The sequence below is a fragment of the Procambarus clarkii genome, chromosome 19, assembly GCF_040958095.1.
Source record: "Procambarus clarkii isolate CNS0578487 chromosome 19, FALCON_Pclarkii_2.0, whole genome shotgun sequence".
In the NCBI taxonomy this organism is placed as follows: domain Eukaryota; kingdom Metazoa; phylum Arthropoda; class Malacostraca; order Decapoda; family Cambaridae; genus Procambarus; species Procambarus clarkii.
Window position 1 is genome coordinate 22,902,138 of NC_091168.1, and position 15,808 is coordinate 22,917,945.

A 15,808-nucleotide genomic window follows, 5' to 3' on the forward strand; every position below is an offset into this window, starting at 1 on the left:
CTACCTACTTTCCACAGAAAGTTATAGAAGGAAATTCCGTGACCACCTGAAGGCAAGTACCACTACCTTCCTTGAGTTTGCTAACACGAAACGGAGGTATTTCATGAAATGGCTGGAAGCAGCACATGTCTCTACTTTTACAGAACTCGTCAACCTGATGCTTGTTGAAGAATTCTTGAGACGTGTGCCGCCTCCTGTCCGCCTCTACTTAGCAGATAAAGAAGAAACCGACTACCTGAAGTGTGCTAAGTCGGCTGACACTTACAGCCTCATCCACCGGCTGACACCTGAACCATCCTCCAGTAAGAAGTCGTGGTACAGTTACGAGAAGGTGAGCCCCGATCAAGCTGGTTCACAACTGTACTGCAAGTATTGTAGACTCTATGGACATACCATAGACAAGTGTGGTAAGTCTCAATACAAGGGAACCACTGACCAACAACGACCCAAACCAACTCCTCCTAAGTCCGGTAAGCCTGTGATGAATGTTGGTGTTGATGTTAATGATCTTTCTCTTTTCAGTAACCACCTGTATACTGGAACTGTCTCTGCCAACGGTTCAAATCCGGAGGGACGTTTCAAATTGAAGATCTTGAGGGACACAGCGGCTCTACAATCGATCATCTTGAAGTCGGCTGTGCCCAACATAGTCTACACCGGGGAAACGGTCTTCATCACTGACCTCACTGCTACTACTCCATACCCTCTCGCCAGAGTCCACCTGGATTGTCCCTACGTGAACGGGGAAGTCCAAGTCGCCGTCAGGGAAAAGCCTTTTCCCATGCCTGGAGTGCAACTTCTCCTAGGCAACGACTTGGCAGAAGACCTGCAACCGACCAACCTGATCGTCATGGACAAACCCCAGGTGTGTAACTCTGTGCCAATAAATCCTATTCTAGAGTATGTTCCAGCAGAGGTTCAAGAGAGTGATGAAGTTTCTCCTCCGGTTCTCGTGACCACCCGTGCACAAGCCGCACGTCCACAGCCAGCTGACTCTACTGCTACCGCTGTCCCTCAAGACCCTCAGAAACTACCCCCGCATCTGACCAAGTTGGAGTTCCGTAAGTTGCAGAGGGAAGATCTTACTTTAACACCATTGTTTTTCCAGGCTGAGACTCAACCCGACAGTATTCCTGGGTTCTTCCTAGAGAACGACTTGCTCTACCGCAGATATAGACCCAGTAAACTGAAGGAGGACGACGATTGGGCCAACATCGAACAACTTGTGATTCCCACCAGCCTGCGGCCCACTATTCTACACCTGGCCCACGGAGCATTCTCCCACTACGGCTTCAACAAGACTTACCATGGGATTCGTCAAGACTACTACTGGCCAGGTATGGTAAACAACGTCAAACAGTACGTAAAACAGTGTCATACATGTCAGATGGCAGGCAAACCGAACGTCTCCATTCCCAGAGCACCACTGATTCCCATACAGGTGCCTGCGGAACCTTTCCACAGACTCATAATAGACTGTGTTGGTCCTTTACCTCGGACCAGTTCAGGTAACGCCTACATCCTAACCATCCTGTGTCCTACCACCAGATTTCCCATAGCAGTTCCAGTGAAGAACATCACGGCTGCTACGGTTATCAAACATCTATTGAAGATCTTCACTCAATACGGATTTCCCAGGGAGATTCAAAGTGACTGTGGCACCAACTTCACCAGTGATCTCTTCAAAAGGACACTGGAGGAGTTCAACATCAAACAGGTATTGTCCAGCCCCTATCATCCTGCTTCACAGGGTTCTCTTGAACGTAGTCATCAGACCATCAAAGCACTCTTGAAAAAGTTTTGTAGTGAAACCTCAAAGGATTGGGATAAGCAGATTGACCTAATAATGTGTATTTTCAGAAGTCTCCCCAATGAGTCCCTAGGAGTATCTCCTTATGAGATGCTCTACGGCCGTAAGTGCCGTACTCCCCTTAAGGCTTTCAAAGACTCTCTCAGAGATGCCACCTTCAGTGAGCATCAGAATGTGCCCCAGTTTCTTCAAAACCTTCAGCACATTCTAGAGAGAGTCCACCGCTTTGCCCATGATAATCTATTGAAAGCCCAGGTGAGAATGAAGACTCATTACGACCAGACCAGCAAAGTAAGAAAATTCAAGCCGGGAGACTTCGTCCTTGCTTATTTCCCTATCCCAGGTTCACCTTTACAAAACAAATTTTCAGGACCCTACTGCGTCAAAGAGTGCAGGAATAATAATAATTATGTGATAGAGACTCCAGATAGGCGGCGGAAGACCCAGCTGTGCCACGTCAACCTCCTGAAGCAATATAATGGTACTCCTCCCACTGTCTTGATTAATTGTTCTACCTTCACAGAACCCTACATCCACAGTGAGACCATCCCGGCTTCTTCTCCCGAAAGCACTGACAAGGAGTCGGCGCTTTCTAATTCCAAAATCCTTAATGATCTTCCCAAATGCTTTCAGGATAATACTCGTGCTCCTATGCCCTCTTCTAATTCCACTCTCACCTCGTCAGATAAGCCCTACATCCTCCATGTCGACGCCAATGGTACCGACGATGGTGGTGTCGTGATGCAACAACGAGGCGAGAAGAATACACCTGTCAGCGACTACTGCTACAAGGAACGACGGAACAATTGGCAAGGAGCTACTCTTCCTCATCCTGAAGCTTCAGCACTTCACTCCACACCTGAAAAGTGCTCGGTCCACCATCAACACGGACCACACCACCCTACACCTCCTGCAGCACGCCCACTTCTCATCTCAACGTCTTCTACTATGGGCTTGCTACCTGCAGAAATTCAACCTGGAGACACGCTATACCAAGAGTCTGACAACATCTTAGCCCATGATCTCTCCAGAGTTTATGAAGTAGAAGCGACTCCATCCATTACTCCACCACATAACGACGTACTTCTTCCAGAACCGCAGGCTTCGGGGGAGAGTTGTGACAATAATCTCCTTCAAGAGATTGAGCCTGCTCTTCCCTTCATAATTACGTCGTCACAATTATATAAAAGACTATGGAAGAAATGTCAAACAACGACAACAACACCAGCACCAGCAAGGCTTGCCAGGGTGAGCAGAAACGTATGCATCCAGCCACCTGTTCGAACTCCAACCACCAAACTACCCGTTGATCGCTACGGCTCCGCTGATTGGTCGCCGGTCTGGCTGCACCTGCACTCGCCCCCCAATACTACCTGATGTCTGGGGTCGCCCCAACATCAGTCCTCAGAATGTTCCGTGCTTTCGTAGCCAGCACACCTCCCAGCTAGACTCTAGCGTGTACTGAGAGAGGTGGTGGCTTTAAGCCAATATTCCAGCACCTCCCACTTACTGTTGTATTGCACTTCTTGTTATTTTGCCTTAACGTAACTTTTCATTTTGTCATTTAAGAATTCTTATTATTTTGATTCATTGATTTTATTATAAGAATTTGTTTGTGCATTATTTTCATGTTTTGATTTATTTAACGTAATTAAAATTTCATTGTTAAAGTTTACTTGTGTTTTGTGTGTCTTCTCCTTACCTTACCACAGACGAAGTTCCAGTTTTTCTATTTTTTTTATAACTATGTGACGAGGCCATACCCCTAGCCTTAAACAGCCGAACACCAACGCGTTACCGTCACAATATATATATATATATATATATATATATATATATATATATATATATATATACCAAACCTGATTTCTGCTCTAACATAAAACTCTATCCTGAAATAGAGTTTTACACTTTTTATAGTGACACATTTTTTGTATCCTGACACAGAGCTCGTTTTCTATCTGAACACAGTTTGGTTTCTTTCCGAATATAGCACTTGTTTTCTCTCTAGATACAGAACTCGTTTTCTATCTTCACACACTTCGTTTTCTCTCTGGATACAGAACTCGCTTTCTCTCCTGATACAGAAATCGTTTTTTTTCTTCACACACTTCGTTTTCTCTGCTGATAAAGAACTCGTTTTCTTTAGAAATGTTGAACTCGTTTTCTCTCTTGACACAGCTCGTTTTCTATCGTGACAGAGAGTTCGAGCCTCGACTCGGGGAAAAAAATAGAGACTCGTGGGGGCAATTGAAGAAGATAAATGCTCAATGACCCCACAGCCTAGTCGACGAGGGATTGAGATGGGATTCTGTTAGGGAAGGGGGAGAGAGAGTGGCTTTAGTGTGGGGGAGTTGTGTTAGTAGGGGGCGGGGATCTATATCAGGGGGAGATACTGAAGCAATGAAAAAAATGGTGGGGGATGGGGGAGGGGAATAGGGGCAAATCGGATTGGAAGTTTTTGAGCAGGAAAGACCTTATGTGAATAAGATGTAACTAGTGTATACATGATTGTGATGGTAACAATGCCGATTGTGTTATACGTAATGACTCGAACCATATATAGATGATTTTATATGATTTTATATAGATTGATGATATAGCTCAATTTTGTATTATATACCCAGCATGATAATATGTATCCAGTGTGGCAATGTATACCCAGTATGGCAGTATATACCCAAAACGATATTATGTATCCAATTTGACCATGTACTCAATCTAACAGTAACTATATATTATTGCATGTTTCCATTATGAATGTAAAATATCGAAAATGGATCAACAACATACCAGTGTATGAAATATATCCCCGTATACCCGCAATATGTAACTGTATGTGCGCAGCATGATGGTATATGTACGTAAATATATATATATATATATATATCCCCTGCTTATCCGCAATATGTCCCTGGCCTTGCAACAATGCACATATATTTTTCCTATTAAATTCCTATTTTTCCTAAAATTCCCTATTTTCCCACCAAATACCATCAACAAAAAACCACCATCAACAATGGAGACTTTGCAGCATTGCACACAAGTGATTCCTGCCTTCCACTAGTGGTGGCGGTGGCGGTCTGCATGGCTATTCGATTGCAACTTTGGATGCTAATTTACTAATAACGACGCCGCTAGCCGGGGTCCACACCACTGATGGTTATCTGAGCAGTGGAGGGAGTTGTGAGCTTGTTGATGAGTTAGTTGTTGTCAATTGGTGGTGATCGATGCGCCCAGTTTCCACACTGCCACAAGCCAATGATCAGGAATATTCACCTAAAGGAATATCTCCCGCTTATCTGTGTGTGTGTGTATATATATATATATATATATATATATATATATATATATATATATATATATATATATATATATATATATATATATATATATATATTTATATATATATATATACTCAGAATTATTGAGTATACACACTCTCAGACTGTAGGGAATTGAGGTAGCAACTACAGCTGTCGTAATGGGTAGTTTACACTTGCGACATTCAGAGCTATGATTAGTTTGCAACGAATATTAAAACAGGCGATTTGATGGGAAGAGGGAGGAAGGGGGGGTTGTGGTTGGATGGAAGGCTGTGGTTGAGATGTGAGGGGTTGGGAGCAACTAGTTGGGTGATGGTGGTTGAGTGGACAAGGGGCTGTTGCTGGTTAATTGTGGTAGTGTGGAGAAAGAAGGAGGGTAGTTTGGTGGTAATGGTTGGTATGTGGAGGCGCGGGTTTACTGGAGGATAGTGGTTGGTATGTGGAAGGGTGGAGACTTGTTGGGTGGAAGTGGATTGAGAGAAGGTTATTTCGTAGTGGTGATCCTGAAGCGGGGGATAATAGGTGGTGGTAGTTAGTGACTGGGTGATAGGTCATCTCATCCTCACGAATAAAGCATAGCATTTTGACGTTAAAAAAAAAATCACTATATCACAACAGCTCGCAAACATTCACGCTTTGAATGCTTGGGTCCCTAGGTTAGGTTAGGTTAGGTTAGGTTAGGTTAGGTTAGGTTAGGCTAGGCTAGATTCGACTCAAGAAATTTAGCACATTTTTAGTACGTTGTGATAACTCGAGATGACAGGCTGGATAGATACCCGCCAAACACACACCGAAACTACAACGTTGCTATAACGTTCGAACAAGTTTTAACACCTCCTAACCAGTTATAACAACCAATATATCAAGTTGTAACAACGTTCTAATACGTCATAAACACGTTAAGCCAAGATGTAACAACTTTATTACAAGTTGTAACAACCGGAAAATGGAGACAGTTTCGGTTTGTGTTTCCAGGGTATAGTGGTGGTAAGGAGGCGAAGTCACTGAGTAGTTGTGCATTAGGAGCTGGTGGACAGTGTAATTGGCTGGTGGACAGTGTAATTGGCTGGTGGACAGTGTAATTGGCTGGTGGACAGTGTAATTGGCTGGTGGACAGTGTAATTGGCTGGTGGACAGTGTAATTGGCTGGTGGACAGTGTAATTGGCTGGTGGACAGTGTAATTGGCTGGTGGACAGTGTAATTGGCTGGTGGACAGTGTAATTGGCTGGTGGACAGTGTAATTGGCTGGTGGACAGTGTAATTGGCTGGTGGACAGTGTAATTGTCACACAGTGGTTAAGTTTGAGAGTCTGGTAGTCGAGTTTATTATTGAGCCAAAGTGCTTGTGTGGCAGCAGCAATTATCAGCATTCACTGTTAATTCAGAATCCTAAAATTTATTTACATCCCCTCAAGAAAAAGTCGCGTTATATCATTAAATAGCGTTAACGACAGCCCCTCTGAGGCACAAGTTTTTTTTACAAAGACGATATTAAGGACACTATCAGTCACTTTAATCGTCTCCAAATACCGTTTAAGGGGGAAGGGAAGGGATATAGGGATTGGATTAGGGTCAGGGGTCCCAGGAAAGCGAACGAAGGTGAAGGAGAGTGTGAAAGATAACGATGATTTAAACAGGAATTTGAGTCTTTGTGTGGAAGTAGGAAAGAGGGCTAGAAGAGACAGACCAATGCAGATTAATATACAGCAGCAATAAATGACGATAAATGTCATAAGAACGGCTCATTAATGCGTCACAAGAGGGTAATGGAGGTAATTAAGCGTTCCTCCTAATCAGTAGCTAAAATACGGATTGGTTGCCCATTTCAGAGGTATTCAGCGGCGTCGACCAGCAGGAACCCATTACCCCCTTGATACACTTCTCTGAAGAGCTTCGCTATGTTAGAGATATAACATAAAAATAAAGATATAGATAATAAAGATACAAGATAAAAAAATAACAGGGTGAAATATCCTGAGCTCCAACAGCACACTCGTGTCATTAGAAACACGACTTAATGGGTAAGAATTCTGGGGGAAAATGAAACGATTGGACCCATTGTCCCTATTCGTCCCTCTGCACCCATTAGGAAATGGGGGACTAGTAGGAACGAAAATAGGAAAAATCACGTATTTTTTTTTTTACAAATTAAACGCTAGTAAACGGAACAGGTTCCAATTCATGGGTTAGAACCAGTTAATAAATTGGTGGATTTATTCAGTGAATAAATTGGTGGATTTATTCAGTGAATAAATTGGTGGATTTATTCAGTCAATAAATTAGTGAATATTAAAGTGAAGATCTCGAAGATTGTTTTGTCAGGATATCTATAGAATTATGGTTAAATTTGTTTAAAATACTCAATATATTAAATTTTGATCATAGAGTTATTTTTCCTGATATTTCAACTATGTTTTTGGTTTACAAATTTGCATATAAGTAAACTACCGTAATAATGTGTCTTATATATCATTAAAATTTTATGTAGCCCATTTATGATCCTTCAAGATATATAAAATATTTTTCTAGTAATAACGGCAACATTATCTTTGTATTGCTGAATAAAAACCTAAATCACATACATTCAGATTATATATGCAAATGCAGTAGAATAAAAAAAAAATGCATAACTAAGGGGCTGGTTATGCAGGTCTCAGATAATCGATGTTTACTTTTAAAATATTTTCTTGAGGTTATCTTGAGGTTATCTTGAGATGATTTCGGGGCTTTAGTGTCCCCGCGGCCCGGTCCTAGACCAGGCCTCCACCCCCAGGAAGCAGCCCGTGACAGCTGACTAACTCCCAGGTACCTATTTACTGCTAGGTAACAGGGGCATTCAGGGTGAAAGAAACTTTGCCCATTTGTTTCTGCCTCGTACGGGAATCGAACCCGCGCCACAGAATTACGAGTCCTGCGCGCTATCCACCAGGCTACGAGGCCCCCCAATATTTTATATAACTTTTAAAACAATATAGAGTCTGTTGCTTGCAAATAACTGCACCTCTCGTGCAATTTTTTTTCTCCTTCGTGTTTATACTAATGACATTATTTTTTTTATATATATTCCAGAGAACATAGAGCAAGCGACGGCTGTGGAGGGCAAGACAGCAGAAATCCCCTGCCTTGTGACCTCTACTGACAAGGTCATGCTGACCCTTTGGTATAAGGACAACACTGGCATGCCGATCTACAGGTGGGTTGCTCTCAAACAGATATACCTCTCTCAAACAGGTGGGCCTCTCCCAAACAGGTGGGCTTCTCCCAAACAGGTGGGCTTCTCTCAAACAGATATACCTCTCTCAAACAGGTGGGCTTCTCTCAAACAGATATACCTCTCTCAAACAGGTGGGCTTCTCCCAAACAGGTGGGCTTCTCTCAAACAGATATACCTGTCTCAAACAGGTGGGCTTCTCTCAAACAGATATACCTCTCTCAAACAGGTGGGCTTCTCTCAAACAGGTGGGCTTCTCTCAAACAGATATACCTCTCTCAAACAGATATACCTCTCTCAAACAGGTGGACCTCTCTCAAACAGGTGGGTTGATCACAAACAAGTGGGCTTCAGACACTCTTCTTATAACTTTCATTAATAGTTATAACCATGACCTAAGCATAATAATGACGTTAGTATTTATTTACTCAGTAAAATCAGTAATGACATTAGAAGCTGATCTCATTAAATGCAAATAAACTACATTGAAATTGGAGAATCGTCTGAAGGTTTTTCGTTACTTGACGTGACCATTGTTAGAGTAAAAATTATTTATTTATTACATATAAAATTATTATTATTATTATTATTATTATTATTATTATGTATTTTTATTTTAAATCAAATTATCTTTATCATTATAATTATTATTATAAATGACAAAAATTATTTTTATTATTATTGTTTTTACTATTATAATATTAATATAGAAGTATATTTATTTATATATATTATTTTAGAAATATATTTATTTATATATATTATTTTAGAAATATATTTATTTATATATATTATTTTAGAAATATATCTAAATATAGATAGATAATAGATGAAAGGAAAGAATTATAAATAAAAAAATTAAGTAATGTGATGGAAACCTTAATAAGAATAATTGAAGAAATGTAGATATCGGAAGAATACGTGTTAAAAAGCGGGTTTTAGAATTTGATCTTAAATGAGACTGAGAGAGAGCGAGAGAGAGAGAGAGAGAGAGAGAGCGAGAGAGAGAGAGAGAGAGAGAGAGAGAGAGAGAGAGAGAGAGAGAGAGAGAGAGAGAGAGAGAGAGAGAGAGAGAGAGGAATCCACTTGGCAGGAATGAACTTTTATGGTAGTGCTATAACGCTGTCTCTCAAGATCAATTTTCTGACTCGTCAAAACGGGTTATATCCGGCCGTAAATCGTCCTATCATCGCGTATCAACTGTCGCGAACTGTGTCCACAGCCTTCTCTTCCACCCATTGTTTACCTCCTCTTTCTGCTCCTCCTCCTCCTACTCTATTTTACGCCTGTCGGCTCTCCATCTTTATCAACTTTTCTTTATTCCTAGCGAGTACTTACCTACTCGACCCCCTCTCATTCAGCTGTTTCTCTGTATATTTTTTTACTCCCTTTTCTAAATTAAAATTTTTACTCATTGTTTCTCTCGCTCACTCGCTTCTTTTTCACTCTGCTTTTACCTTTTGTTTCCTCTTTTTTCATCCATCTCGTCTCACTTGGTTATATTCAGTCATATTCAACAAGATATGTCCACAAGAAAGACTGCTACCAAAATATACACACACACACACACACACACATATATTATATATATATATATATATATATATATATATATATATATATATATATATATATATATATATATATATATATATATAATATATATATATATATATATATATATATATATATATATATATATATATATATATATATATATATTTAGTAGGGGTACCAAAACGAATTAATTAATTATTAGTAATTAGTTCATTACTAGTTAAGAGTCTAATGACAGTAAAACATGATATGTGACATCCGTAGACTTTAAAATATAGCAAAACAATTCCTTTCTAAGTTAACTGCGTAAATGATGGTAATCTGCCAAAGCCAAGCACTGGAACCACGTTGAATTCACGGAATCATAGTGTCTATACTACGCAGGACAACATGCGGTCAGAACTGGGCGCTTGTGCCTCTAATAATTACTAGACCACTGTGACATGGCCTTAGATACATTGGATAACAAACTAAAACGTTGATGTTTTGTTTACCCAAAATTATAGGACACACAAATTTTACAAAAGATTTTGTCAAATGGGGTCATGGTATTATTGCACACAAAAATGCGCATAAAAGTAATTCCTGGCAAAGTAGGGAGATAATAGTCAACACAGTAAAATGTTTGTTGACTATTACTTCCGGGGTAGTTGTCAAAACAGTTTGACTATTACGTATTGACAAGTAATATATTTGACCTATTCATCCACCGTCAAAAGCTCAGTCCTCTCAAGGTAACGTGCTTGCTCCGATACTAACTCCGTCCTCATATCAGATATAGATTATGATATAAACTATAGCACTGTATAATCCTTGGCAGATGATACTAGAATTTTCATGAGTAGACAATATAGAGGACACAACAAATCTCCAATCCGATGTTAATCAAGTCTTTCAATTAGCCAATGAATATAACATGTTTAATATGGATAAGTTCCAATTGCTTTGCTATGAAAAAACACGAAAATATCAAAACAGAAATCACATATATAATACAGTCAAACCAAACTATTGAAAGCAAAAGCAATGTAACAGTTTTAGGAGTAATCATGTCGTAAAACCTTACTTCTAAAAGAGCACAACAAAGTTGATGTCACAACTGCAAGAAAAATAACAAGTTAGCTGACAAGAACCTTCCAAACAAGAGCTGCCACGGCAATGATGAAACTTTTCGAGACATTGCTCTCCAGAGAGAAATATTGCTACACACACTAGCAGCCCAAATCAAAGCTGAAGGGAATTGCTGACCTGGAAAGAGTGCAAAGATCATTTACGGCTAGAATCCACTTCAATCTACATTATTGTGACCCACCAAAAATTTAAATCAGCATTTCCTAGAGCGCCTGCGGAAGAGATATATACGTATTTTCAATTGGAAAATTGTAAAAGGATTGGTTCCAAATGTGTACACATAAATAACACTACATGAGAGCGGACTAGCTTGGCAGGATGTGCCAAATAGCGCCACTGATCAACCATTGATCAGTGGTTGCACTGATCAACGTACCTATTGCATCACTGCAATAAGTACGCTGAGAGAGAACTTATCAAAGGCTTAAGACTTGACAACGCTCCTCCCCTACACACACACACGGGGCATAACTGACCGACCTCTCGCAGTGTTCAAAATAGAACTCGACAAGCACCTTCAAAGGATACCTGCTCAACCAGGCTGTGACTCTTACGTCAGGATGCGACCAGCTGCATCGAACAGTCTGGTGGATCAGATGAGTAACCAGGAGGTTTGGTCAGAGGCCGGGGGGCGCGGGGATGTTGATCCTCGAAATCTAGTCAACAGGTTTGTTTTCAGTGCACGAATGTACGTAGTGAAACATGAAGTGCAGTCTCCGTAGAGTTGTGTATTGCCTCCTATGTAAACCTATTAGGATAGTAGATATCAACAGTGACATTGTAAACAATCAACAACGTAGGTTAAAAAAACAAAAGACTGAACCCCTGAAACCACTTACTGATAAGAATAGTGTTATCAATATTAAAAATGGTACATTATGCTATATGATATTTGTTAGATCTCTCGGTAATTATCATGCCTTGTACCTAATTAACTTCGCCTCTGTGTTGGACAAACTAGAAGTAGTACAGAATGAAGCCATGAGGATAATTCTTGGTGCTCCAAGATACATCAAGAATCATCAACACGAGGAAAGAACTGAGGCTTCCAACCATAGTAGAGAGAATCATGCAAGTCAACCCCACCATTTGCCTTAAAGTCATGAGAGACATTACATCTCTTGCATTGCTCACAGACAAATTATTCAGTGCTGTTAACACCCTATTGACTGGTGCCGACATACCAACTCACTCCTTTTATGATAAAATGGCAGAGTAAAAATGCCTACAATCTAATCAAACTGAACATTCCTTTTAAATGCAATTTACTTGTCTCCGATATTACACTTCATCTGTACCCCACCATTCAAGCATCATACACACACCCGTCATCAAGATAGGTAATGAGAATCTTGCTCTACTTAAAGCTGTTACACTTGAAACAATTGCATCCTTCATCGAAAAACTCCCGAGCACTGTCTACACCGACGGTGTAGACAGTGCATCGGGGACTATATATATATATATATATATATATATATATATATATATATATATATATATATATATATATATATATATATATATATATATATATATATATATAAACACAATAAATACCTCAGAATAGAGAGCATGCAAAGGATAGATAAAGATCATTGCTGTGTAAATGTCCTACATCTCTGTATAATGTAATTTGTTGTCCCCTTTTGTGTTTAGTGTACCTGGTGAATTTTTAACATTATTAAATTTACCAAAGAAATATTTAATAATTCCTTGCCCATGATTATACAAGTGTTAAACGATACACTAAATTATGCAAATAAGAAATACAATAACCGAGAGAATTTACAAAATACTGCACGTCATCATCATAGATACACATATGACACATAAAAATAGATACAGGCAAACATTCTTTAAAACGAGTGAAGAAAGACCAACAAGCCTTGGGAAATAGGTTACAGACATACATCAGGAGGCCAGCCAGTCCCCTTCATCTGTATTCAGAGATCACAACGACCCTGTTCGCTCTGGGGCTTAACGATCCTTCTTCCTTCCAATTAGGGACAATTTCACTCTCGCGAGAGAGAGAGAGAGAGAGAGAGAGAGAGAGAGAGAGAGAGAGAGAGAGAGAGAGAGAGAGAGAGAGAGAGAGAGAGAGAGAGAGAGAGAGAGAACCTATCCGGAATATGTGGGTTCCCAGGAGGCGCCACCAAGCCAAAATTTGAGTGGGATGCAATTTGACGTGGATAAGTTAGCCATCAAGGATAATGACCCTTAACAATGTTTGGGGAGTTTATGGCTGATAATGGTGATACCAGCCTCTATGGGGTCTTGTATTTCTGTATTTTGTCGGAATCTGGGTGAACGGGAAGGAAGAGAGAGAGAGAGGAACGGAGCGAGGATAATGGAGAGACACAGTGGGATAGAGGACTAGGTAGAGAAGGTGAGGAAGGGAAAGGAGAAAGAGGTGAAGGAGAAAGATGATGAGGATCGTTGGGATAAAGGTAACGATAAAAAGAACAGAGAACTGGAAGATGGGAGAGAGAGAGAGCGAGAGAGAGAGAGAGAGAGAGAGAGAGAGAGAGAGAGAGAGAGAGAGAGAGAGAGAGAGAGAGAGAGAGAGAGAGAGAGAGAGAGAATGAAGAGAATGAATGAGAATGAGAGAGATAACGAGAGAGAGATAATGAGAGAGAGTGAGAATAAGAGAGAGAGATAGAGAGTGAGAGAGTGCTAGTCTTTAAATATGTAGAAAATTGTACTACATTATTAAGGCGACATATAAAATAATCAGGAAGAACCCGAGAAAGATATTTAACAAGACACAAACAAACATAAAATTAAAAATCCCACAAGCAACACTCCCTCATAACTTTCATATTTTGGTAACATCTTATCTTTCCCTTAGTAAGTCTCTATAATTAAATTTCTCCTCAAACGGGTCATTTTGTCTTCAATTTTCAGAGTCGTAATCATTCGCTAATTGGATAAAACACCACTTTGATGCTGTCTTACACCCCAGAAATGCATTCGTCATATTTCTCGAGATATTAACACGAGACAATCTTGAAGGAAAACTAAGAATAATTCGGTTGTGATATATTTTTAAGTTCATTCGTCTGGTTTTATATATGTTAATGCAGCTTGGCTTGTAATTATTATTATTTGATGGGCATAATGATTTTGCCACATATTTTGCCCAGTCAGATTTTAAATAATATAAAATGAAGATAATTCCTGGAGGCTACTTCAAAATTAAACCATTTAGTGTAAACCATTAATTTTTTAATGTTTGATGGGACAAGTATTTATTTCATGTGATCAAACACAGTTTGGAATTCCATTTAATCACTAACGTTGTCACGATCACTTTTGTTTAATTTTTTTTAACTAAGAGTATCTTAGAAAGCTTGATCATTTCCATTTTACTTGGCACCAGTTATCTCCCGACTGAAGTGGGGTTGTGACAGATTAGTCAGCCAAGCCCCACGCATGGATTTTGGGTGTAGTGTTTTTTTGGTTAGTGTTTCAGCGTCATTCTTCAAAGGCAGGCGATGAGTCCCAATAACGTGGCTGAAGTATGTTGACCAGAAGACACACTAGAAAGTGAAGGGACAACGACGACGTTTCGGTCCGTCCTGGACCATTCTCAAGTCATTCTCAAGGTAGAGAGGTAGAGAGAGATTTGAGAATGGTCCAGGACGGACCGTAACGTCGTTGTCGTCCCTTCACTTTCTAGTGTGAGGTCTGGTCAACTTTATTCTTCAAAATTTCGCGAGAAAACAGTTTTAATGCGAGAATGTCTGATTATTTTGATTTGATTTAATACTATATATGTTTTGGGATGATAACCTGTATGGTTTTTCTGATTGGCAACTAACTGTTGTTTATATATAAGAAGATGCGTAAAACAGTATATCAATTTACATATATATATAGTGTAACAATATACACAAAATTGTCCGATTTAGTATGAATATTTCCGTCAACATAAAATATGCAAAAAATGTGAAATAATTTTGCATCACTGTTTAATTGGACCTTGAATGAGAAGTATAGTAATTATAATCACAGTTCCTTAACTAGCTTGTTCACACTAACTGCTCGATAAAGACGATTGGTACTACTCTCGTCTCTCTGCGGGACGGTAAGCCCCCCGATTGGAGTCTTGCTTCCGCGGGGACACTATAAGCCCCCGAAATCATCTCAAGATAACCCCCTCAAGATAACCTCTTCCCTGTTCTTCCCTTAGTTACGACGCCAGATCCAAAGCGACAAGGTCATGGGTGGACTTGGTGTTGGGGTCGAGAGCCACCTTCGTGCCAGACAGCACGCCGCCCTACCTCAAGTTAGAGGACGTGAAGGAGGAGGACGGAGGTGTCTACACATGTAGAGTCGACTTCAAGTTATCTCCCACCCAGCGAGCCAAGGCCAACCTCTCCGTTATCAGTTAGTGTCTCTCCCCTTTGTGGCCATGTTGTACGACAGAGTGTGTCCTGCAGCACGGTCTGTTTGTTGTTTAGGATTTGCTACTTGGAACGAAAAGTTCCAAGCAGCACGGCCTATGGTGAGCCCGTAGTTGTGTGTAGTTGTAAAGAATGTCCTTTCTTGCACCTCTAATACTCTTAGTTGGTTTAGAGATGCAACTCTTCTTACAAGACTTCGATTATCTGTGTGTGTGTGTGTGTGTGTGTGTGTGTGTGTGTGTGTGTGTGTGTGTGTGTGTGTGTGTGTGTGTGTGTGTGTGTGTGTGTGTGTAGCAGCTGTCTAACTCCCTGGTACCTATTTACTGCTAGGTGAATAAGGGGTATCAGGGTGAAAGAAACCCCT

At 40.2% G+C, this 15,808-nt stretch overlaps 1 protein-coding gene across 2 annotated transcripts in view; it reads left to right on the forward strand.

Annotated features, from left to right (window-relative positions):
* Positions 1 to 15,808, forward strand: part of LOC123757569 (nephrin) — a 282,325-nt gene that overhangs the window by 205,193 nt on the left and 61,324 nt on the right. For both annotated transcript variants that reach the window (XR_006772779.2, XM_045741325.2), the window contains exons 3-4: positions 8,206 to 8,329; positions 15,231 to 15,427. Coding sequence is in view for 1 of the 2 variants with exons in the window: in XM_045741325.2 (XP_045597281.2) it covers positions 8,206 to 8,329; positions 15,231 to 15,427 (321 nt within the window). In the remaining variant the exon portion in view is untranslated. The remainder of the gene's footprint in view (positions 1 to 8,205; positions 8,330 to 15,230; positions 15,428 to 15,808) is intronic.